Here is a 24,402-nt window from a genome sequence, read left to right as displayed (position 1 = left end):
TTTTTTTTTTTTTTTTTTTTTTTTGTACCGGGTATCAAACTCAGGCCCTATTGCTAGGCAGGCGGCAGAACCACTGAGCTAATTTCCTGGCCCCACCAGCCCTTTAGAAGTGCTGTAAACATAGTCTGTTAAAAAAATAGTTTGTCTCAGGCTCAGATGGACAGCGATCAATGGGAATTGAGTGAAATGTCTTAGGAGAGGAAGAATGAGACAGTGTTTGAGCTCATAAATAAAAGCAAAATTGGCAAGAAGAAAGGCAGTAACAGAAAGGGTGTATGTTTAACCAATGTGTCTGTTGTTTCCAAGATACTTTAAAGCATTCTACTCCTGTGCTTTCAACCTGGAGAAATACAAGGAAAATAAATGATTCTACACTACCATCCAATTTAGCCAGTAGAGATATTTGGAGTCGACTTACTACTTCCTTCAATCTAATTAAGTCCACAATTACCCTCCAAACACCATTTAGGACTCCCTGTACTCAATTGGTATCATTAAGTAGCTCTTGGTTCTCATAAGCTCAAGGACTTTCAGCTTTCTAAGTGATCCTGGAAGAGCATTTTTTTTTTTCTAAATTTAGGATTATCCCATTATTTTGAAGCATTGGAGATAAAACTAGCCTTTGATTTCTAAGTCCATTTGGCAATAGCAATAATGGCACCCAACTGAAGGAGAAGTCAGCAGCCTGGTTTTGGTTGCACATTGAGATCACTCAGGGAACTTCATCAACTGCTAATGCCTGGGTCCCATCTCAAGTACAGATGGAGCATCGGGGCTTTTTGTTGTTGTTGTTTTTCAGCATTGGAGATTGAATTAAGAGCCTTTCCCAGCCTTTTTATTTTGAGACAAGGTCTCACCAAGTCACTGAGTTACCCAAGTTGGGCTTGAACTCATGATCTTTCTGCCTCCTAGAATGCTGAGGTTACAAGTGTGCATCACCATGTGTGCCCAGCTAGCGTGTATTGGTGTGCAGCCAAACTTGGAGTGCTCTTTCACTGTAACAGCATTTTTAGTCCCAAACAGTTTCTGAATTTGGAATGAGTCAAGTGCCCGGTCTCTCTCTGCCTCTACTTCTCACATACAATTACTTGTCGACTTTATTATTATTATTATATTATTATTATTATTATTATTATGCTCTCATTCTGCATTTACGAGTGCAAGCTCTTTGAGGTTAGAAAGACCTTCCTTAAGAACCTACCAAACACATACTTTGTACAGCATTGGAAACGACGCCAGTGTAAACCGTGGACTTGGGGAGACAAGGATGTGTTGGGCTAGGCTCATCATTTGCAGTGCTGTGGTGCAGAATAGTGGGTACGTGGGAGCAAGGGGGGTGTAGGAACTCTGCACCTTCCTCTCAGTTTTGCTCTGAACCTAAAACTGCTCTTTAAAAATTAATCTCTTTAAAAACAAAGAAAAGGGGCTGGGGACATAGCTCAGTGACACCATGCTTTCCTGGCAAGTGCAAGGTCCTGAGTTCGATCTCCGGTGCCAGGGGGAATAAGATAAATAAAGAAAAACAAAAACACCTCATTACCTTGGGGCATGTTACTTACGTGTTCCAAGTCTTAGTTTCCTCATTTATAAAATTGGGTAATAATACCTATCTCACTGTTGTAGATCGAGATGAAATGTAACATGATTAAAAAATGCAATGAATTAAAATTTTTATTTATTTTATTTTATCTATCTATTTTTTGGGGAACTGGGGATTGAACTCAGGATCTTGTGCTTGCAAGGCAGGTGTGGTGCTGCTGAAGTAATTCCCTGGCCCCAATTTTTTTAAAATTTATTACAATAAAAGGCACATTGCCATTAACTCCTGTCGAGATATCTCCCCTGCTCCTCCCTTGGAACACACCCCGTCATTCTGCCACTTCCCGAAGCAGTTCTGAAGCACTTCTCTCACATGTCTCTAGTTGTGCTGTTACGGCGACCTTGATATTCTGACTCTGTTCAAAACATTTACTGTCATTGTAATTTTGACTCTGAGGAGAGGCATGAGTCACGTGGCTGCAGATCCAATGAGTACGGTGGCCGAGGAGGTACCGTAGTGTGTTAACGAATTTGCCTTGCTGTTGGACGGCACTCTGCTGTGACATTCACTGTATTTTTGATACAACCTCATAAAGACACAAAGGAGGATTTCCACAACTTCAGAAAGTAAGTGGTAAGGACAGTGGGAGAAGTGTGTTCAAAGCAAGGGATAATATTTAGTAGGGTTCATGGCAGGGCATCTTTTTTACTATACTTTTTTTTCATTTAAACATTCACAGTTTATTTTGCTCATCCCTTATATGAAGTGCTTAGGGATATGCTTGCCATACAGAAAGCTCCCAGAAAAAAGTGGTTAAAAGTATGGGCTGGAAGTCTTGCTGTTTCACAAATATCTGTGTGATTTTTGTACAGTAAAATCCTTTCTTCCTCGAAGACCTCAAAAGTGTAGTGACAATTCTTCAAAATAATATGGTTAATACTCAGTACCCTGCCTGACACTTAGTATCTTCTTTTTTTGTGTGCGGTACTAGAAGATCAAACTCAGGAACTTAGGCTTGCCAGGCAGGCGTGGCACTGCTGAGCTAAATCCACAGCCCTCTTAGTATCTTCTTAACAAACATAGCTGATGCTGTTCTGTGAGGCTTTCTTATATCATCTCTGGGACTCTTTGTCATAGGATAAATCTGACGGATTTTACACAGTAAAAGTTATTCCCTTGGAGGGATGTATTTAATACCTCCAGTCTCCCAGATAGATTTAAATTTACATTGAAAAATTTGTAGCGCTTTTTCATTTTTCCTCTTTTGTCCAAGAACATGTATTCATTTCTCTTCTGACTGTTTGAAGCATGGAGGGGAGAAACCGAATAGTATGTTACAAAGGTGTGTAACCTGTGAGAGAGGATTTTGTGAATAATTTATGTCTGGGGGAAAAACACACCATCTCAGAACATAGAATATGCTCCTTCCCAATGCACTGAAACAGTTTTATGTTTAGTTTTTCTTTCCCTGCCCAGGTAGCTTTGTGATGCTGAGGAACTACATTTAAATTAACCATAGCCTTAGGTGTGTGTTTTTTTGTTTTGTTTTTGGTACTGGGGATCGAACTCAGGACCTTGCATTTGCAAGGCAGGCGCAGCACCACTGAGCTAAATCCCCAGCCCGTGTGTGTGTGTGTGTGTGTGTGTGTGTGTGTGTGTGTGTTCTTAAAAGCTTCATACAGGAGGGATTCTGCACTTCTGATAACCAGCTTAGGTTACATCTCCTCCTTTAATTAGTCATAGCAGGACAAGGTGCTGGGAATCTAAGCAGAGTGATGTGTCCTCATAGGAAGGACTGTGTGTGTACAAGAGAGTAGGGTGGGAGAGGAAGCTGGGCATCTGGGCAGATGAGATACATATGCCCATTATAGTCTAGAGCTCTGGGGGTCTTGCACTTTTATTTGGACAGCCCTGCACATTGGAATCTTACCTAGATAGGAGAGAGAATTTTAAAGGCCTGCAAAGTTATATTGCTGACATGTATCGCTATGTAACGATTTGAGTTGTGTGCTTGCTTACACATGCAGTAATACCTCAGTTCACGAGCACTTCTGTCCACAAACAATTCATTTCTCAAACAAAAGCTGCCAACAGACTTTTGCTTCCATTCTTCACAAGCTCCACATCAGGTCACAAAAAACAATGGAGGCCATCTTCCCTACCCAAACATGATGAGGCCATCTTCTCCTAAGTCGCAAAACAAGTTGAATTCATGAGCCAAGGTACCATTGTCCACCCTAAGGCTTCAGCATCCGAGGGCTTATTCCCCAGCCTCCATCGTCTTACTGTGGTGCTTCTCACTCTTGTTTGATGTATTCAGGAGCTAAGAAAAGTGAACCAGGGTCTTAAGGAGACAAGAAAGCATTATATTTATTTGAAAGCTATTGTATTTTATCTAAACATTCATCCACATTTTGTAATGTACCCTATACTTTTCTCATTTAGGTTTAAATAAAATACAAATTTTAGTATTACTAAAAGTTAATAAATTACATTGTCATTCCAGGAAGATATGCCTCATTCCTTTGATTTTAAATAATCCAGAATAAATCATGTGGGTTGAGAAAAGTAAGCCTTTGGATCAAAAAAATCAAGATTTTTGATCCCACTAGTGGGGATTTTAGATACTGAGCATTAGGTGTATTTTAGATAAAAAGGCCTTAGATCAGAGAGCTGGGGGGATTGGTGCCTTACCACTTAACTTGCTATAATTGGTTTCAGGTTACTTCTCCAAAGTACAATTTCTAATCTCAAGAGAATTAATGATAGTAGCTACCTTGTAGTATTGATGTGAGGTTGGAATAATTCATGTAAAATTACTTTGAGTGTCAGAAAAATACTCGATAATGTTTAACTGTCTTCATTAACTTGGCTGTTTATCTGTGTTCCGGCATTACTTTTCACGTTAGGATCCCAAGATTTGGTTTTGCTTCCTCCGATGAATGCAGTTAGTTTGTTCAGGTTTTTTTTGAGTTTCCTTTAATGTTACAAAGTTAAACCAGTGAGGGTATAAATAGAAGAATAAAAGAATTAAAGTGTGGAAGATGGTGTTGGGTGCTATCAATTTATAATCAGCATGTCCTCTCTTTGTTAAAAGGAATTACGGTTCCTCTCTTTTTGCACAATGCCACGCGCTGGAGAAGGGGTGTCAGCAGGTCCTGTGGCTCTATGGAGAGGATCACCAGATAACTGAAGTCGGAACGATGAATCTTTTCCTCTACTGGATAAATGAAGATGGAGGTAATCCACCAGATGTCAGCTTTGTGCTTTTTTCAATCTGTTTCAGTGGGACTGGGAAGACAAGAACTGGAAAATGAGGACGACTATAGGGTGGCACAGTCGGTCGCAGAACTAAGAATCCTGTACTCTTGCTGTTAAGTAGACATCAGTTTAAAGAAAGTGTAAAGGTTTTGCTTTGTTATCTTGTTTTTGCTTTTTTTTTCCCACTAGATGTACTGATTATTAAGGTGTCAAATTAAGTGATTTTTTTTTTAAGAGTAGGAAGAATTCATTGAGAGATTCTAAGAGAGACAGAAGGGGTGCTGGACATTAAGCCCCGAATTAAGCTATATTAGGTTGCTGTGAGTTAAAGATTTGCTGCCCCATCCCCTTCTGCCAGCAGGAGATTTACTGTACTGAGGTGTCTGCGTGGATTTATATCCATGCATTTCACATCTATATATAGATTAGAGTGCAGAAGAAAAGAATACATACATATATTTGCTTCAGGAGCTAGGTTTTGAACCCAGGGCCTGCTACATTGTAAGTAAGTGCTCTTACCTCTGAACTGCACACCCCAACCCTCTTGCTACAATTCTTTTAGCAATTGTTGCCTTTTGTAAATATTTCAATAATATATTAGAAGTCCTCCATTCGATTAAAGCACAACACTGAAGACAAACTATTGTGTGCTGAGATTGTAGCTAGATCCCAGTTCGTTCAATAGTTACTGTACGTATACTGTAGAAATCAGTGTTTCTTCCTTTAATATCCTGAAGGCTGTCTTTCTCTTCTTTTTTGTTTTAGTTGCCAGAGACCAGAGGTGTTTGGTTAAATGTTGACAACATATAGTACTAAGTTAAATGTCCAAAAGGGAGGAGAAAAGTAGACATGCACTTATTTCCATTGGAATTTTGATAGTCATACTAAAGTTAGAAGCACATTTTTTGGCTGGTTCATGCTCTTAGACTACTGATTTCACCCTGAGTACAGGACTCAAAATGTAAAATGTTTCCAAGTACTTGTGAGGTCTCAGTATTGCTTTTAATTAGTATTTTTTCAAATGAAAAATAATTTTATTTATTTGTTTGTTTGTTTGTTTGTTTTTGTACTGCGGATAGAACTCTCGGGTACTTGAGCCTGCAAGGCAGGCGGCAGAACCACAGATCTAAATCCCAGGCCCTTTGAATGAAATTTTTATCTGACAGGAGTCTCTGCTGCTTTTATGTCATTTGACTGCAGACAGAGGGACAGAGGGACGTAGTGATTCAGATGTGGCTGAAGCCATTTTGAGTATTAGCTGCAGAGGCTCACAAGATGAGCCCTGTTCCATCCAGGTAGGAGCTCACCTTCCACGCTGGGCCTTGGTTTAATAATCCCTGGCATGTGAGAAGGCAGGCGCAGTTCATGCTCATACTTCCACCTCTGCTGTTTGTATCTGGCACTGTTTAAAAACAAAGCTTATACTGGCATATTTGTGACTCCTAAATTAGAGTTGTTACTCATACATATATCAAAAGTTACACCAAGAAGCTGGCCGGTGTTGAACTGTCATAATAGATTGTACTCTTTTCCTACCTTCCTGCTCCTGCCACCCCATAAAACACCCCACATATAGCCCCAAAACAAAAACAGTTAACATCCTTCTGAGTTGGTACCGTATTTTCTTCTGTATGGGAGATGCCAGTATTCAAGTACCATCTGAATCAGAGCTCTATGCTTTAACAAGAAACTGTCCTCGTCAGAAATTGTTCTTTATCCAAACAATGATTGTGGAACATTTCTACTCTGGCTTTTAAAGGTCAGAATAAAAATGAGTGAATTTGTCTTCTGCCTCTTGTAAAATATATAAAACCCTTAAGAGTTACTCTTTAGTGCTCTTGCCTGAGACAACTTTGGGTTCGCTGTCGTCCTTCAACTGGGCGTTGGGTGTTCCCCTAGCAGGGCAAGTAAAATTTGAAATAAGGAGAAAGGAAATGGAGTGAATGTTAGAACGGTACTATGAAATCAGAAAGTAGGACCTTCAGGATCAACCCTCAGGATAAAAAAAGACCCTGTAAAATACTTCTAACCATGTGGCTTTCAGAAAATGCAAAGCTAAGTTGAAAATCCACAAAATACCGATCTTCAAGAGCAGGAGGCATAAACAGCTCTTTCAGAGTGATCTTGTGGGAAAGGAGCCTGCATAGGAAGGTAGATAAGGCAGACTGTGTTCAAAGCACACTGATGTGCACAGTAGCTATTTGTGGCCCTTGGACCGGAACTCAAGGGGATTTTGATTCCAGTAACCAACTGTGGTGGTTAAGATTACACAAAAATTGTACACATCCTTTTTTCTTTTTTTTCCAGCACTGGAGATTGGATCTAGGGCCTTTATACTGAGCTACATTCCTAGCTGCCAACACCACCCCTTTCTTATTTTGAGAAATGTCTTACCGAGGTCCCTAGGCTGGGGTCGAACTCATGATTCTTTTGTCTCAGCCTTGCGGAATGCCAGGATTTTACAAGCACGTGCCACCACACGTGGTTTCCATTTTCTTTTTCACTCTACTCATGATTAGTTAAACTTTGTGCTGTTTGAACACATAATTTTATCATGTCTGGGACACTGGAGATACTTAAAACATTAAGACCCAGCCCTTATGTCTAAGTCCTGTTAGTTTAGGAAATTGACCGAGGCAGTGAGTAGTATTGTTGTTGCTCAGTCACTTGGCCCGTGAACCTCTGGGACACACCACTTGTTTATTTCTTTGGAGCCCTCTTCCTCGCGTATCTGCATGGGGGGAGGTCTTTCACAGCCTCCAAGTCTTTGCTTTCAAATCTCACTGTCCCGTTGGATGTCCCCGAGCTCATAATCAGCTGTAAACTGTGCCCCCCATTAGTCCTCAGCGCTCCCCCGTCCTTCCCTCTTTTTTTCCTGCATGGTCTGGCATGCTATTTAACACCGTAATTGCTTGCCCCCTGCCTGTTAGAAAATAAGTAGGGAGCTAAAGCAATTTGGTTCATAGAGCTCAGAGCAATGAACAACGCTTCATACATACTTGCTGAATAAACGAGGGCTTGTGCGGCTGGTGCTCAGGGCAGACGTGCAGACCCACATTCCTACTCTCCGTTCGTGCCTGACTTGGGGCAGTCACAGATGAATCCTGCTGTTATTGCTGTGAAATTCCTCCTTTCCCTAAAATGATCTCTGTCAAAGACAAGCTGCATTTGTAGGTTCTCTGTTTTCCTCCTGTTGGGCAATCTGGAGTTTGTTCTGGCTCTTGTGAGCATGTTTGTGGTTACAGAGGAAAATGAATATTTCTCACCCAAATGTTGTCATGTCATCGTCTCTGTCTGGCAACCAGAGCAGCAGATGTTCTGTTCCTTGACCTCAGGCTAGTGGTTGCAGTTTTGGGTGTTAAATATATTTCACAAAACAGCGTTTACACATGCAAAGCTGCTGTTTTCATTTAACTTTATGTAGTCTTGGAGCTCAGCAAGCTTTAGGAAAGGTTTGTTTCTGAGGCACTGCATATGTGCATGTGTTTGTTGGTGTGTGTAATAATTGTACACACATAGATCCATCCATTTATGCATCTAACCAGCTATCATAAAACACATGTTTATTTTGAGATCCTCCACACTTCTAAACATGACGAAAAGTAGCCCTGAGAACCTTGCCAAGAACAAATTTCTTCTCTCCTGAAAGCAGTTTTCAGAAACAAAATTCTCAAAAACCATACTGCTGTATCCTAGCAAAGACAGTTCATTTTTTTTTTAATTCAGAAACAATCATGTACCAATCTGGGCCAGCTAGGATGCTAAGTTTTGGGGATACAAAGATGAATACGGAGCCGGGGGTACCTGGGTAGAGCCCAGAAGCAGGTGAACCCAGAACCAGTACGTGCTGAAGGAAAGGTCTCTGCAATTGTGTGATCATCCATTGTAAGGTTCAGCATTGTGTAAGGTGATGAATTAAGATTTGAAGATTCAGTCTGACTCCCGGGTATCAGAAGGGGGAGGGAAGGAAGATGTCCTGTAATAAAGAGGCTCGTGTGGGTATGGGCCACACTTGATGCTTACAGGTGGGTGTCGTGTCAAACCCTCAGGATGGTCCAGGGTGCTGTCTCCGAGTGAGCCCACAGTGGAGACTTGCAGCTTTAGAGACTTTCTCTTCTTTAGCTGTCTACACACCAGTTCAGCCTAAGCCCGTTGCATTTAAATCTTTACAGGGAAATGATTAATGGACGACTAAGATACATTGAAGATGATTATTAGATGAGTCGCTTTCTCTCTGGTTTGTAACAGAAGAATCTACCCAGAACATGAATTGATATGCGGGACTTGTCAGTGCAGAACAGTAACATGATCTTTCTGTTTATCACTAGCGCAGTTGGGAGAAGTGGTTCTTTAGAGCGGTGGTGGATGTCAGGCTTGCCTAACACAGTTACATTTTGAAAATCTTCCCATTCTGATTGACAGAAGAAGAACTGGCAACTGCTCCGCTAGATGGCATCATTCTTCCAGGAGTGACGAGGCAGAGCATCCTGGACCTGGCCCGCGAGTGGGTGGGTGCCTTTGACATGCACGACTCTCCTGAGCCTGAAGCAGAAGGGGATCAGAAGAAGCCTAGAGTCCTGGGGAAATAATGTCCTGTGGTGGTGACCGGTGTTATCTAATTTAACTCCATGTAAAAGGACTCTCTAGAGCAGTGATGGGAAACTTTTTTAGAGCCCGAAAGCCCAAATTGCAGCCCCAAATCCACTTATTATATTTTTTAACCAAGTGCCAACACTGAAATTAAACCTGAGGTTTCAGTTGAGAAGAAACAACTGTTATCCAGTGCTCAGCTGCTGGGGCATCTTGGCTCGCCTGGCCGCAGAGAGGGCTCTGCATGCCACTGCGGCACGTTCTCCACACAGCTCTGGAGGGTCCTCTTAGTGACTGTCAGAAAAGTGCTGCAGCGGCGATGGCGTCGAGACACCAGCTTCACAAGATGTGCTAGTGGGTGTTCTCGTGTTCCTCTCCCCAGACAGCCCTCAGCTTTACACTCATCAATATACTGCACAGCTCGCTGGAATGACGGAATCCTCCTGACACTCACCTATGTATTTCCTGCCATAACAACATCGGCTTGGCTGCCTTTCTCCCACCACCACCCTCTGTCATCCACAGTCCATATACATGGCTATTTCAAGGTCAAGACACTTGAGCAGTTGTACAGTGCTTTTCAGTAGACTTTCGAATCCATGAGACACAGGCAAGACTGTTAAACTGTTTGTTATTTGAAATGACATATTCAAGATGAATATTAAATGAGTGGGTTGTCTGGCAGTGGTTCTGCGACGGAACTTTTGACCCATGTGTTAAAAGTGGTCTCCGAAGACCCTGGAAAGGCTCTGAGCATACTGTGGTCAGTCAGTATGAATAGGACAAATGTTTAGCAACACACACATTATCTAGGGGAGCACTGGCACTTTCTCTGGAAAAAGACTTTGAAAATAGAGGAAATTTGCTATAAATAATTCTACAAAACCCTGAAGTAGACAAAACCCAACTGCCACATGCTGGCTGGCACATTGGGCATGACATTTACAAACTGTTGGTATAATTTCAAACAGCTTGCCCTGTCCTAAATATGTTTGCAGTTGGAAAGATATATTTTTGAAGCTCAGTAATTTCTGTTTTATTAAAGAAAAAAATCAACTAAGTGCAGAAGGTTTGATGACAAGTTGCAAGTGGAAATGCTTTCCCACACTAATGATTTGCTAGCATGAAAAATAGGTTATTATAGAGGAAGTTTTTCTTGACTCCTTAGCTGTAATTTATTTTAAAAGCTATTTTAAGACAGTGAGACATAAAATGCCAAGAGGCATGTGGGGGGTTACCACTACTTGTCAGACAGGGGAAATTGTCCAAAGATAAGTAAGGGTGAACAGAATAAAAACAATTCTGCTCATTTACAACAGAGGTTTTTTCTTTTCCAGAACACAGAACTCAGCTTATTTTCAGTAAAATTGGCTGGGCTTCTGGAACTTACTTATTTACCTCCGAACACATAGTTGCAATTACAGAATGAAAGAAATTGAAACTTCGGAAGAACCATATTTGTAATTGCAGACGTATTTTCCTGTCCTTCCAAATCTACAGCATGGTACATTGTTCTAATATTTTGAATCTGGCCAAGGGCTTTGATTTCCATTTTTATATATTGTGGGTTTGTAGATCATAAAAACCACTTCCATCTTATTTTTCTTTCAACACATCCATTCTTTATTGTCCTTAATCAAATAGCCTGTTGACAAAACATTGAACTTTAATCCCTAAGGTAAAAAATGAGACTTAAAGATTGAATAAGTATTAAACAGATTAAAGGCACCTGATTTTTTTTCCTATTTTCTATCCTTGTGCAAATAAAATATTCACACAGATTATACCACCTATTACATATATATCACATATTTTATACCGCTTATTCCCTGATGAAATTCAACTTAATCTGATTCTAAAAGAGAGAGAAGAGGATTGTCATTATAAAGTCACCTTGTCACTTAATCTGGAAAGAAAAAATTACATCTGCAATTTTTAAAGTAAAGTCCAAATATACATTCAATTTTTAAAATAATGAATATTTCAGATATTTGAACTCAGTCTGTTTTTCAGCCCCTAAAAGGCATACTAGAAAGAGGACCACAGCCTGGAATTTAGCTCAGTGGTGCTGCCACCTACCTTGCAAGCTCAAGGTCCTGAGTTTGATCTGGGTACCAAAAAGAACACATTTTGAAACAAATCAGATCAGACCTAGGTTCAAACCCAGTTTTTGCCATTTATTAGCTGTGTGGCCTTGGCAGTGCCCCTTAGTTTCCTCATCAGTAAAAAGAGAGTTTGTACTTTCCTGCAGGATTGAAGATACTGGTATGTGGTGGGTACCTGGTAAATGGTAGCTGTGACTCTAATATGTGCTGTAATACGCTATTTTTCTTTATGATAAAATATGTGGAGCATGCCTTAATTAAGTAGCACGCGGAATGAGTCAACTTATGAGACTGTCCATGGCAGCACTAAAATCCAATAAGCAAGCGTACATGAAGATACACTATGTATCTCGTGGTGATAATCATATATTTTATATTCCGTGATTTCATTTACACATGCTGTGACCTTGGCTGCTTAGTAGGATGCTTAATGCCTCAGTACATTTATAAATAGGATGGTTTGCCCTTTTTGGCTCTCCCTCAAAGGATTATGACATTATCTGGGTTCAGTTAGAAAGTAAAAAGATAAGTGTTGCTTTTTTTTTTTTTTTTTAATATTCCTAACAGGATGAATTTAAGGTGTCGGAGAGGTACCTCACCATGGGTGACCTGACCAGTGCCCTGGAGGGGAACAGAGTGAGGGAGATGTTCGGCTCTGGGACAGCCTGCATTGTCTGCCCAATTTCTGACATACTGTACAAGGACCAGGTGAGACAAATAGTTCATTTCCTGCCACTTCCAAACATTTAACTTTCATTGAATTAATTTTTATAATGTGTGGATGAAATTCTCCTTGGACCCAGGATGCACAGATTTGTCTTACAGCGTGGCATTACATCTATTTGGACAGTTTGTCCGGACGAGCCTATATTGGTGTACAACTCCGATCTTTACAGGGATTTCAAGTAAGATCAAACCCGAAAGGAGCTCAAGGTTATGTTTCGTGTCATGTTTGCTTTACCTCAGTTTAGGGATTGGAGCTGTGTCAGTGGTTAGATTTCAGTTTTGGTGATTTCCAAAAGTACTTCCAAAGTACACGATTAGGAATGGCAAATTATTTTGGAAAGTGCATTTGAATGGTCAGCTCTTTCATTTATTATTATTATTCGTTATTATTATTAAGTAGACCACTGTAAAAATATTTTTCATTGGGCAAAACTGATATTTTCTAAAACATTGCAAAAGAAATTCAGCGTTTTCGTTGGAAAACATGTTCCTCTCTTAGTTACTCTGATTTTAAATGTGCTGTATTTCAGTTAAATGTCAATTTTTGGCTTTCCCTGTAACAGCCAATTTCTGGTACTTAGAATTAACATCAGCATCTACCTTTATTGCTTAAAGTCTTGTGGGAAGATGAATTAGCTAAAATGAGTCACATGAAATATAAAGTCCACTAGTTTTTAAGCTCTGTGTTACAGTTTTCCTTCAGCTGATCAGATTAATTATTCTACTGGTTCATTGCTTCAGGTTTTAAAATTTGTTTTAAGGGATGGCTCCTGACATAATCCCATCTACCAACTGATTGTTTCACAGGTCTACTCTGTTTTAATGCTAGTATCTTATTATGATAGTATCTCCGTTGTTATCTGCCTCCTTTATTATCTAAAGTTGTCATTACGTCAGATATTTTAAACATTCCATTATTGTTTCACCTCTAGAAATAAGTTCTTAAAGATTAACATACAGCATTTTAATGGTTCTGTTTTAGACATTTAGAGCCAAAATGTACATCTCATTATCCTATTATATTAAATGGCATAATAAGTGTTTGAGAGCACAGACTACACTAAAATCAAATTATCTAAAGACCGCAAGCCAGCAAGCATGAATGGACATGACACAGATAGGATTTGGGGCATGGAGTCTCTTTCAGCCATGAGTTTATTTAGCTGTCCAGAGTCTCAGATTTGGGGGAAGAAAATTTCATTTTGTCATTATTTTAGAGTCCCCTTTCTCCTTGATTCTTCAGATCAGCCTGATGACTGAAATGTAAACCATTTTTGTCCTACATAGGTAGTGAACAACCTGTCATTGGCTGGGATTCATTCCAGTTCAGAGCAGAAAAGAATCTTTGGAGTAAGCCAGTAGTGTGCATAGTAAATAGGTTATAGTGCTGTTTCTCATTTAAGTGGAACTGCCTTAATGGATTAAATTGGCACATGTGTTCTCTCATCACTACATGGTGAATATTCCCAAATTATCTCATTTTCTTTTATAGATGATGCATATTCCAACAATGGAGAGTGGGTCTAAGCTTGCAAAGCGTATCTTGGACAAATTGAGTGATATCCAGGTAAAGACTTTTTTCTTTTTAAACACTACCTAGGGCCTGGGGTTATAGCTCAGAAGGAGAATATGTGCATCGTATGCAGAGGACCCTTGTTTTGTCCTAACACCAAACAAAAAAAAAAAGAAAAAAGACAAGAAAATACCACCTTATTCCATTGGGGGCTTAGAACCATATTGTATTTCCATGGAGAGAAGAGAGTACATTTTATGTCTGAGATTAGTAACTTTAAGGGTGCTACTCCTGATACTGTGCATGGTCCTGAACAAAGCCAAAATGAAAAAGAAGGTACATGTTTTACATAGCAAAGAGAAAAAAATCTTTCCAGGGAGTCCAGATTATAACATTTGGAAATCTCATTAAAAAATGCAACATTTTTGCTGTAAAAACCTTGAAAGTAGAGGGAAACCCAGGCAGAAAATAATTACCTGTGATTCTAACCCTGAGATATTAACTACTGTTAATTTGAAATGTCTACACTTTCAATATTTCATAACATTAATACTTCCAGCTGGCTATTTTCCCCAGAAAAGTGGATTCATATCATACATAATTTTGTTCCCTGCTTCTTTTACATATTAAATAAACCCTTAACTTTTTTTTCATCTCAATAACCAATTTTCTCCATATCACTTATAAAATTCAATTGAATTCCATCATGTTGATGTACCATAAATGTTTAAAGCAAGAATTTGTGAGTGATTTTTTTTTTGTGGGGGGTACCGGGGATCAAACTGGAGACCTTGCACTTGCAAGGCAGGTGGCGGAAACACTGAGCTAAATCCCTGACCCTGTGAGTGATTTTTTTTTTCACTGTTAGGAACAGGCCATACTGGATCATTTCCATGGATAAATCCCTACAATGAATCAAAGGATGTTTAGGGTTTTTTTTTTTTTATACTGTTAACTTTGTTTTTCCTATTTTTTTCTGCACATCCACCTGCAGTAATGTCTCATCAGGTGGTTAAGCACATACCAGATCATTCCAGGCCATCCACAGAAAAGACTGCAAGTATTTTACAAGTTTCTGGAGGATTTTGTTGGGCCCAGATAACTTCATTGCCCACTGTAGAACATATCGAAGGTCTGGCTGAGACTCATTTTCAAAAGACAAATATAGTGATGTCAGTCGGTATTGAGTCATAAAACTAAGCAAAAATTACACTTGTATGCGAATGCATCTGGTCTCTAGAAAGTAATTGAGGTTCTTGGATTGTTACAGAACCAGTATTCTTTTGGTTTTTTTATTTTTATTTTTATTTTTTTTTGAGACAGGGTCTCACTGTGTCGTTGAGACTGACCTGGAACTCACAATGTAGCCCAGGCTGGTTTTGAACTCTCAGTGATCCTCCTGACTCAGCCTCCAGAGTACTGGGATTATAGGCGTGCACCACCACGCCTGGCTTGGAGAACCAGTATTCTTTTAAGTCCTACATAGAAACTTTTATGGAAAAGTTTTAGTACTGTTGGTAAAAGAAAAGAATGGTTATGGTCTTTGTTTTGTTTTTTTGTGGTACTGGAGATGGAACCCAGAACTTTCTGAGCTACAACCTTATCTTCTTTTTTTTTTTTTTTTTGGTATGGGGCATCAAACCCGGGACCTTGTGCTTGCGAGGCAGGTGGCAGAACCACTGAGCTAAATCCCCGGCCCCAGCCCTATCTCTTTAAAATTGTTTTACTTTGTGACAGCATCTTGCTAAATTGCCTGAGCTGGGCTCAAACTTCAGTCCTCCTGTCTCAGCCTCCCATGGTGCTGGGACTCAGTATGTGCCCCTATGCCTGGGTGCTTACGGTTTTTGAATCAGTGAGCAACCTTATTTCTCTTCAGTACAGGTTTTCTTCTGTAAGATTTTCTGTAAGCTAAAAGGAGTACCTTCATATCAGAAAAAAAGCAAAATGGCACTCAGAGCTATTTTCTACTTCTGTATATAGAAACATAAGTAATTTGAAAGATAGCAAACAAAATTCCTGCCTGGATATTCAGACATCTTTATTTTTGTCAGGGTTCCTGAGTAAATCTGATGAAAATAATTATTATGATTTTGCTCAGATTAAAAAAAAATAGAATTCAAAGAGATATAATTGACTAGGCTGTGTGAAAGCCTTTTCTCAAGATTTTAGAGGGTTTTTTTTTTAAGGGGGAAGATGGGTGGTCATAAGTCAGAAGAAAGATTGCTTTAGAAATTTTTCTTGAATAAGTTGTACATTTTAATCAAGGTGTGGTGGAACACACCTATAATCCCAGCATGCGTACCATGAAACCCTGACTCCAAAAAATAAAGAAAAATAATTTTTTTAACTTAAAAAAAATTGTATATATTGTAGCATTACTACACAAAATGGGATTCAGGGGTACCTCTTATAGATTGTATGAAGTAAGAAAATTCAAACTTAGTTGATTGGATTGTGAAGCCTTGACAGAAAATTAGTCACCAAGTAAAAGAAAAGTGAAACTATTGAATTTGCAGTTAGAAGACCTCAGCAGAGGTGTTCAGCGGATATAAGGACATAATCATGAGTCTTTGTGTAAGAAAGGAATTGCTAGGAATCAGAAGCAGAAATAGGACTCATCAACATTAAGCTGGTCACAAACATGCATTAGGATCCAAAAGCAGGAATAAAAGCGAAGCCAGAACGCAGTCTCACAGCAAGTTGGAAAGCTGTTACCAAAGTTCTCAGAAAGCACATGTTGTTTAAAGTACCATGATGGGAGCAGAAGAATGTGACTAAAGACAAATGTTCTTGAATGACTCATTCAGCGAATGGATGTGGGGAGCACAAACATTGTACCTGAGGCTGCTCTAGGCCATCACTGTGAAAAAGACAAACAAAAGCCAAAGCACCCTGATACAGAGGAAGGTTGACAAAGACACTCAATACAGATGTCAGCCCGTGTGAAAAAGTTTAAACGTAAAACATAGATGAAGGAAGATGTGAGGGAAAAAAATTGAACTTTTCCCTCTAACTTTACTGCTGTGGCTCAGAAATGAATGATTCGTTTTGATTCTAGGTAGTGAAGTATAGTGGTAGTAACACTAAAGTCTAATGATGCATCTAGATCCCGTACTGGATAAAGGTGTAAAGGGTTATCATCTCAGGACACAGATAATGCAGTGGTTCTGAATTAACCACAAACCATAAGTATCACATCTGCTCCAAACTGTTCATTAACAAAAGACCATCCATTCATAATCTAAAACCACTTTCATCTTCAGATATTTTGTGGCTGGGTGTGTGGGACCTAAAGTCTCAAAATTATCCTCTTATAAGATGGTGATTCGGTGCTGTCAGCCAAGTACAAGGTTGTCCAATTCCAAGAAAAATAATTTCAGTAATTACTGAGGAAAAAGCGTAGCATTGCATCACGTTTTACATTTGATCTCTTTTGGCATTACATGGAAACATGAGTGTTTCCTACAAAGTACTCTGGTAAATTGAAGAAGAAAGGAACAACAATCCTTAAAAAAAAAAAAATTCAAGTTTCTTGCCAGTATAGCCCAGAGGAAAAATTCTTCTTAACCACAAATTTGCCTTTCGTTTTAACTTCTGTATTTGAGTGAGATTCTCTGAGGTTAAGTATTCATCCCATTTAGCTAATTATCCATATAGCTCCCTGGGTCTTAGATTACTCTTCAAATAATTCCTAGGAGGGGAACATTTCCAATGAACATTTTTTTTTCTTTGTTTAAGTAACAAAGAAAAACGTCTTTTTTTTGTATTTAACCAAAGTGAAACTTGGAGACTATTAGGCTTGTTGTCTGTGTTATTTTTCTCTCTCACTTCTGTTTGCTGTCCTAGTTACTCATGCTCTTATTCACCCTTACTCCTGCTGTTTGCAGTTCTCCCAGTGTGTCCTGCTATCTGATGCCACTTGCCTTGGCTGTACCTTCTGGTTCCATCACCTGATAATAAGTCTTGGTTATCCTCCAACACTTATATTCTTCCACGACTCTCTGGAACACTAGTGCTTTCCAGTGTCCAGATACACTAGCCCACTTACATGCTTTTACCTTCCTCCACTTTTCAAAGAGCTGGGGATTATAATCTTAAAACAATGATGGCAAACTTTTAGAGCTTTCATTAATACAGACAGGGCCGGAGATCTGCCTCAGTGGTTCCACCACCTTGCAAGAGCAAGGACCAAAGTTCAATCCCCAGCACCAAAAAAAAAAAAAAAAAAAAAAAAAAAATCAATAATACAGCCAGCATGCTACAGCACAGGTATCATAGGTTTGCCACCGCTGTCTTAGATCCTTAAAGTGTGTTATAATTAGTCACACTCTTGTCTCTTTTCTAGGGCTGTTGAAATGTTGGAATTGTTTATCTCCTCTTTATCTCCCTGGGGTTCATTACAAGGTTGAGGGCAGAGTACACAGGTATTAATGTTTCTTAAGAGAAAATAAAGGAATGGATAGCCAAGATGCCAAGAAAATACAGAAACAACAAAAAACATTGCTTTGGTATATAACACATTCTAAGACAAGACAGGAGGAATATCTTGAATAATGTTGTATTAGTCAGTTTCATGTTAGTAAAATGAAATGCCGGAGGCAGCTAACTTTATAAAGAGAAAAGGTTTATTTCAGCTCACAGTTCTAGAGGTTCACTGTCCAAGGTCAGTAGGCCTGGTTGGTTCAGCCCCTCAGAGGCAGATGCCATGATGAGATGCATGTCAGCAAGTGGTTACATCTCAAGCCAGGAAGCAGAGACAGAATAGGCCAGGTAGTCATTAAGACTCCTCCGAGGATTAAAGGAAGTAACAAGTCTATTGAGTTCCCAGGGCAGTGGAGCTGGTGTGCATAATTGCTCCAAGGGTGAGAGTGTTTTTAAACACCATTGTTTGTTGCATGACTTGACTACAGAACTAGCTTTCAGTTGCCTGTGTAGAATATTTTGTTTCATTAATAGTTTCAAGGATTAAAATTCAGTTTTCTTTTCAAAGCAAATCATATGCTACTGAATGACCAAATTGAGATTAAGATAACAGAATTTTTGAAGGAGTAAGAAAAATTGGGATGCCAACAGCACCAAAAACTGACTTAGAGGCCATAAGTCCTGTTAAGATGCCCAGGGACAGCAGGGCATTGTGCACACACCTATATCTACAGCACCCTTGGAGGTTGAGGCAGAAGGATTGCACCTTGGGTAATTTAATGACTTACTGAGACCCATCTCAAAATTTAAAAAGGGATGCGGATATAGCTCAGTGTGACCCTGGGGTCAATCCCTAGTACCACGGGGGGAAAAAGGAACCTAGAAGAATGGTCAGTTTAATATTTTGGGGCACAAAGATAAAATGCCCCATGCCCTTGAGCATGTGTTAGAATTACCTGGAAGTGCTTGTGGACTTGGAGATTACTAGGACCCATCCCAAAAGTTTCTGATCGCATAAATCTGAGAGGGAGCCTGGGAATTTCCATTTCTCTCATGTTGCCAGGAGTTGCTGATTCAGGTTGTGTGGGGAATGCACTCTGAGCAGCACTTCTCTGCAGAAAACAGACCCACGGGTAAACAGTTTAACTCACTGTGAAAGCAGAAGCAAAATACAGAATAGTGATTCGAAAGTTATTTACTTAAATATTGCATGAAGGGACAACTCCACCTGTGAGTTTGGTCTTTTCTGTTGTTGCTTTTGCTTAGTTCGGTTTGGTTTTAGGTTTTTTTGAGACAGGGTCTCATTACAGTATGTGGTCCGTCCTGGTTGCCCTTGAGCTCTAGATCTTTCTACCTCAGCCTCCCAGGTGCTGGAATTACAGGCATGCACCGCCATGCTCAGCCAGCTATGAATTTGGGTCTTCCGAGGTACTTGGCTGTTTCTAGATCTCCCTAAGGATTTGTGTCATCATTTTGTAAGGTGTCTCTGCCTCCTGCTCACCTTTCTCTGCTCTTTCTCCCTGATCTTATTTTGAGTATGAATTTTTATGCTTTCAGTGTTCAAAACACAAAGTGAGCCTTTGGTGTATTTTGGGCTGCATGAAAGCTATTCCTTCCCTGTAAGCTTTTTATACTAAAATATATTTTCTTGCTTTTGTTACAGTACGGAAAAGAAAAGAGCGACTGGACAATCGTAGTTTCCTGAATGAGAGCCGCAGATGAGCCGTATACTACTGGAAGAGGCTCTTGCACTCGGATCGTGATTTAAGCAACCTTTCAGTAGTTGATCTGATGTAATTTGTCTTATTTGTGTTTCCAGGGTGATTTCGTTTTTTTCTCTTGTGCAAGAGAAATCATTAGATGTTGTAGTCATTAGATGTTGCTTTGTAAACTTGGGAATCGTTGCTTGCTTTACCTTTTATCAGAAAGATAATAACATAAGCCATATAATGTAGACTTTTCCTCAGTAATTTGAGTGCCTCCCTTCACACTTCACTCAGATCCAAAATGTTGATTCTTCAGTAGAATGCGTGCCTCCTCAACCAAATGATCCTTGCGTGTGTGTCTGGAGGCTGAGCTGTCTAAATTCAATAAGTAATGTTCTTTGCGACACATCGATATTTTTAGAAACACTCAGAAAGTGCTTTGTTTTCTTTCTTAAATCAAGATCTTGAAATGCTTGGTATGTGTCACATGTTTTCGTAGGCCCTTAATCCATCTGAAGATAAGTATCTCCTCCCTTCTCTCTGACCTCACAGTCTGCTCTGAGAGCACTTTGTGTATCCGTAAAGCCTGAACATGTCCACCATTGCCCTCTCCACGAGGTATTGCACCTGGCTGTTCATCAGGCTGCTCTAAGACTGAAGGTCTTACGCCTTATAGATCTTTGTTTGCCCGATGCCTGGCACATTGTGAGTTCTCACTGAGTGGACATTTAGCTTCTATAGAAGTGCACCTTCTGTGTTCCTGTATTGTGAAACCTCTTTATTGCAGTCGTGACGGACTCTGACAGTGCGTGATACTTACCTCATAATGTCTTCATTTTCCATGGACTCCGAAGGCATTAGAGGTACTCGGAGCCGTAGCAAGTGAAGACTCTCGGAATTGAAGCAGGAGCCCTGGAGAGAACTCATGATATCTGAACCAACCAAATGGAAATGACACGTGTCAAATGTGAAGTGTCAAATGCAAAATAAATCATTCGGAGGGACGAGTAGGAAGCAGAGATATTCTGGTTTTACACTTTGTTTTTGTAGGTGCTCTTTTCTCTTGAATGAAGATTGATTGAACATGTGGTTATGGTGGAGGGGGAGCAATTACAGAGGGTGTTTTCCTTGTTTGGGAGCTATGAGTTAAAGATGCATCCTTTCCTAGTTTATCTAGGGGACAGGGAAATCTGGACGGAAAACATTGACCCTTGGAAGGTCAACTCACAGACGTTGTATTTTGGTTTCCCTCAGTCCTAACAACTTTCATCTTGCTGATCATATTTCATTCTCTTTTTCTGAGCAGGGAAGAAAACATTCTAAAAGTTTGATGCACTAGAAAATTTTCCTTCAGGCATTTAACAACACATAGCAAATGGGCTTTGATTCTTCTCCAGAACTTTTTGCTGTAGCTTTTTTTTTTTAAAGACAGGAAAGGTAAAGTGAAAATTGAAGAAGGCTAAGATGAAAAGGAATAGTAAAAATATTTTAGGAGGCCTTTAATTGGTGATCTCAACTCTTAGGCAAGTCTTCTCTTTTAGGCCCAAGATGCACTTAGAACATGGAGTGTTCTGATGCGATCCTTTCGCCTTCCCTAAATCTTTTAATCTCATTCTTAATGTAACAGTCTCAACAGGACTTCCAGGTAATTTTAACTATCAAGTAGTACATAAAAACGAGGCAGATTCCTATTAGAAAGGGAAATTACTTGTATGCCACGAGTACATTTCATACTTTGTGTTTCTAAATTTAGTGTGCCCATTGTGAAAGTTGGAGAACATTATGTTTATGCAATTTCTTTCATAAAAATATGAGATATGAGAGCACGGTGAACTCTTTCAACCAGACTCAGCAGAGACTAAGGATATACATCTTAAAAGCTGGACATCTCTTAACACAGGGAACATATCTATCTGCCATTCTCTTTTAAGTAATAACACAGGAAATTGACCTTGGTATTGACTTGTTAAAATGATTTTAAAGAAAATTTGCTCTTTTTTCCTTGTGCACCGTTTGTTTAATTGCAGTGAAGTAATACAGTCACATTATATTACTGGGCAATTACCCATTCTTCAAGGCTTAGTTATCACAACACTAATCAATCATTTAAGGCATAAGATAGTCTTAACATTAGGAACATGTGAGGCTATTCTGCCCAAAAAGATCAAATTAATACTGTTGCTGATATTTGCATAATTGGCTATAATTATTTAATGTGTAATTGTGTTCATCAAATAAGATTCAGCAGTTCACATATGAATGAATATAAACAAATGGTGGCCCTCAAAATGATTACAATTAACTTATTTTGCATGTTCTCTTCCAGTTTTTACATTTTAGACTGAGTTTGTCAGCTTTTCTCAAACATGTGAGTAAAAACCAAGATTTTTAAAATGAAGTGTTCAGCTATAGACAATCTGATCATTTCCTAAAAAGATTTCCAGATATTTGTTGTTGTTGTTGTTGTTGTTGTTGTTGCGGCAGCCATTTGTCAAGGATTCAACTCTAGACGCAGTACAAGGAGGATCAAGTTCTGGGGTGGATGTGCACCATGCTTTCTAGTACAGTGAGGCTGGTGGGAATGAATAATTACCTAGGTGGGCTTTGCTTTCAAAAGGAAAAGGAAAAGGAACATAGAAAAATAAATGACTGAGAAACCTTGTCAGGGAATCACATTTTTACACTTTTCTCAAAAGATCGCTCTAAGAAATAAACTATATGGTGACATGCAACATCAGCCCCCTGAAGACATGAGCGGTCTGTGTTACACTAGGTTAAAGTTCTTCGCCTTATAATTGTACCTAAATATGTGGTCTTACTTGCCTCAAATCTCTGCATTCTTGGGCATTTGAAGGCCATTGATAAGTATATCCTAGTTCATATGATTATACAGACTTTCTACTAAACCCACAGTTTCAAATCTGCTTTAGGGGAATTCTGCTACGAAAACAATTGCTAAAACAAGCGTATTTCTTTATCTGCCCCATTCATGCTCTGGTGTTCTGCTTCTTTTCAAAGGTGTATGTTTGGTTTACTCTTTTAAAATTGGGAAAAATGTCTTTGATGACATTTATTCACTTTCATTTGTTCACATGATATTTTCTGAAATATTTAGAGTAATAAATATTTCATCAGCTGCACCAAGACGAAGAGCTTAGTGAGGGGTCAGAACTCTTTCATGTCCTGGTTTCTAAATACATTTAGAGAACCCTTACTTATAATGTGGATTTCCTTTTCTCTGCATATGCAAAAAGTTGTGAAAAATAGTAATGCTGACAAGTAATTTTAGTAGATGTTTAATGGCAGTGTCTTTGTTTTGCTACAAGTAGAATTAATTTAGGTATAAGGCAAAGGGGTAACATGTATTCTGGAAAAAGATCAGGGAGATTATAATTCATTTGCCAAATGTTGATTGAGCACCCACAAAAGTGTATCCTACACAACCAGCAATAAGATAGAAAGTTTCAGAAAATATGTAAACATTACCTCATGAAGTTTATAATCTATTACTTGAACTAATTTTAGATAGTGGTATTTGTGAAAGATTCAGTGAAGATAATAAAGAGAGGAAGGCCAGAGCACATCTCTTATATCAAGAAATCACAGTGAAGATTTTATCTCATTAAGGACAATTTTCCTGTTTGTATTTCTACTGTAAAACTACTCAGTAAGGTTAGTACTTAAGGTTATTAATCCACTGTTGTGTGGCATGAATTACCTCCTGGTTTGTGACTTTGCTGTCAACGTAGAATGTTTGTTGTCTGCATTCTTTTGGAGTAATGTTCTGGAACATCTTGCAGAATACTGCAGATTTCTGTGTGCTTGCTGCCCAGATAATACTGACAGTGATCCTAGAATGAATTTTTCTAGAAAATGTTGATTATGAATCAAGCTGTTTAAAGTATTAACTGCAAGGTACTTAGAAAAAAATTTTCATGTAACCATGACTTTTCAGTTTGAAGTTTTTAATTAGAAAGGCCTTTTAAATATTGGAAAGAGATTGATTTCCGTCATTTCCACAAAACCCCCTTCAAATGCAAAGATAGAAGATGGTAATTCTTTTCTTTTTTTTCATTTTTTCTTTTTGGTACATTTTAGGTATACAGTTACATTCATCTTTGGGATCTTTTACCTTTACATGACTTATCTTGGTTACTTTTTCTCCATTCCCCTGCCCTCTCTTCACCCCCTCCACCCTTCCCTATTTACAGTGACTTTGCTTCCATTTTTTGCCTTTTCTCTTATTTTTTCTTTTCCCTTCTTAGCTTTCCCTTACCCCTCCCACTTCCCCTACATCTTTAGACATTTTTTTCTGTTACACAATATCAGTTATACATTTTGATTCTTATTTACACTTTTAGTTCATCACACCAGAGAAATTAGTTGGTATTTACACATGTGTCCTATTAATCTCACTGAAGAGTATGGCCTCAATGTGCATCCATTTAGCTATAAATGTCTGTAGTTTCTCAATCTATGGCTGAGTTTTTTTTTTATATAAAAAGAACCACATTTTTTTTTTTTTTTTTTTTTTTTTTT

General features: G+C 39.0%; 1 protein-coding gene across 1 annotated transcript in view; it reads left to right on the top strand.

Annotated features, from left to right (window-relative positions):
• Nucleotides 1-23,976, top strand: part of Bcat1 (branched chain amino acid transaminase 1) — a 70,478-nt gene extending 46,502 nt beyond the window's left edge. Inside the window, exons 7-11 of the mRNA XM_010615261.2 lie at nucleotides 4,638-4,780; nucleotides 9,224-9,309; nucleotides 12,064-12,204; nucleotides 13,715-13,789; nucleotides 19,821-23,976. Coding sequence (XP_010613563.1) covers nucleotides 4,638-4,780; nucleotides 9,224-9,309; nucleotides 12,064-12,204; nucleotides 13,715-13,789; nucleotides 19,821-19,862 — 487 coding nt within the window. The 3' untranslated portion in view covers nucleotides 19,863-23,976. The remainder of the gene's footprint in view (nucleotides 1-4,637; nucleotides 4,781-9,223; nucleotides 9,310-12,063; nucleotides 12,205-13,714; nucleotides 13,790-19,820) is intronic.
• Nucleotides 23,977-24,402: the final 426 nt, after the last annotated feature.

Source organism: Fukomys damarensis, unplaced genomic scaffold (genome assembly GCF_012274545.1).
Source record: "Fukomys damarensis isolate Sample0158 unplaced genomic scaffold, DMR_v1.0_HiC HiC_scaffold_19, whole genome shotgun sequence".
NCBI lineage: Eukaryota > Metazoa > Chordata > Mammalia > Rodentia > Bathyergidae > Fukomys > Fukomys damarensis.
The sequence above is the reverse complement of the archived record's forward strand: the minus strand, read 5'-3'. Positions and strand labels throughout refer to the sequence as shown.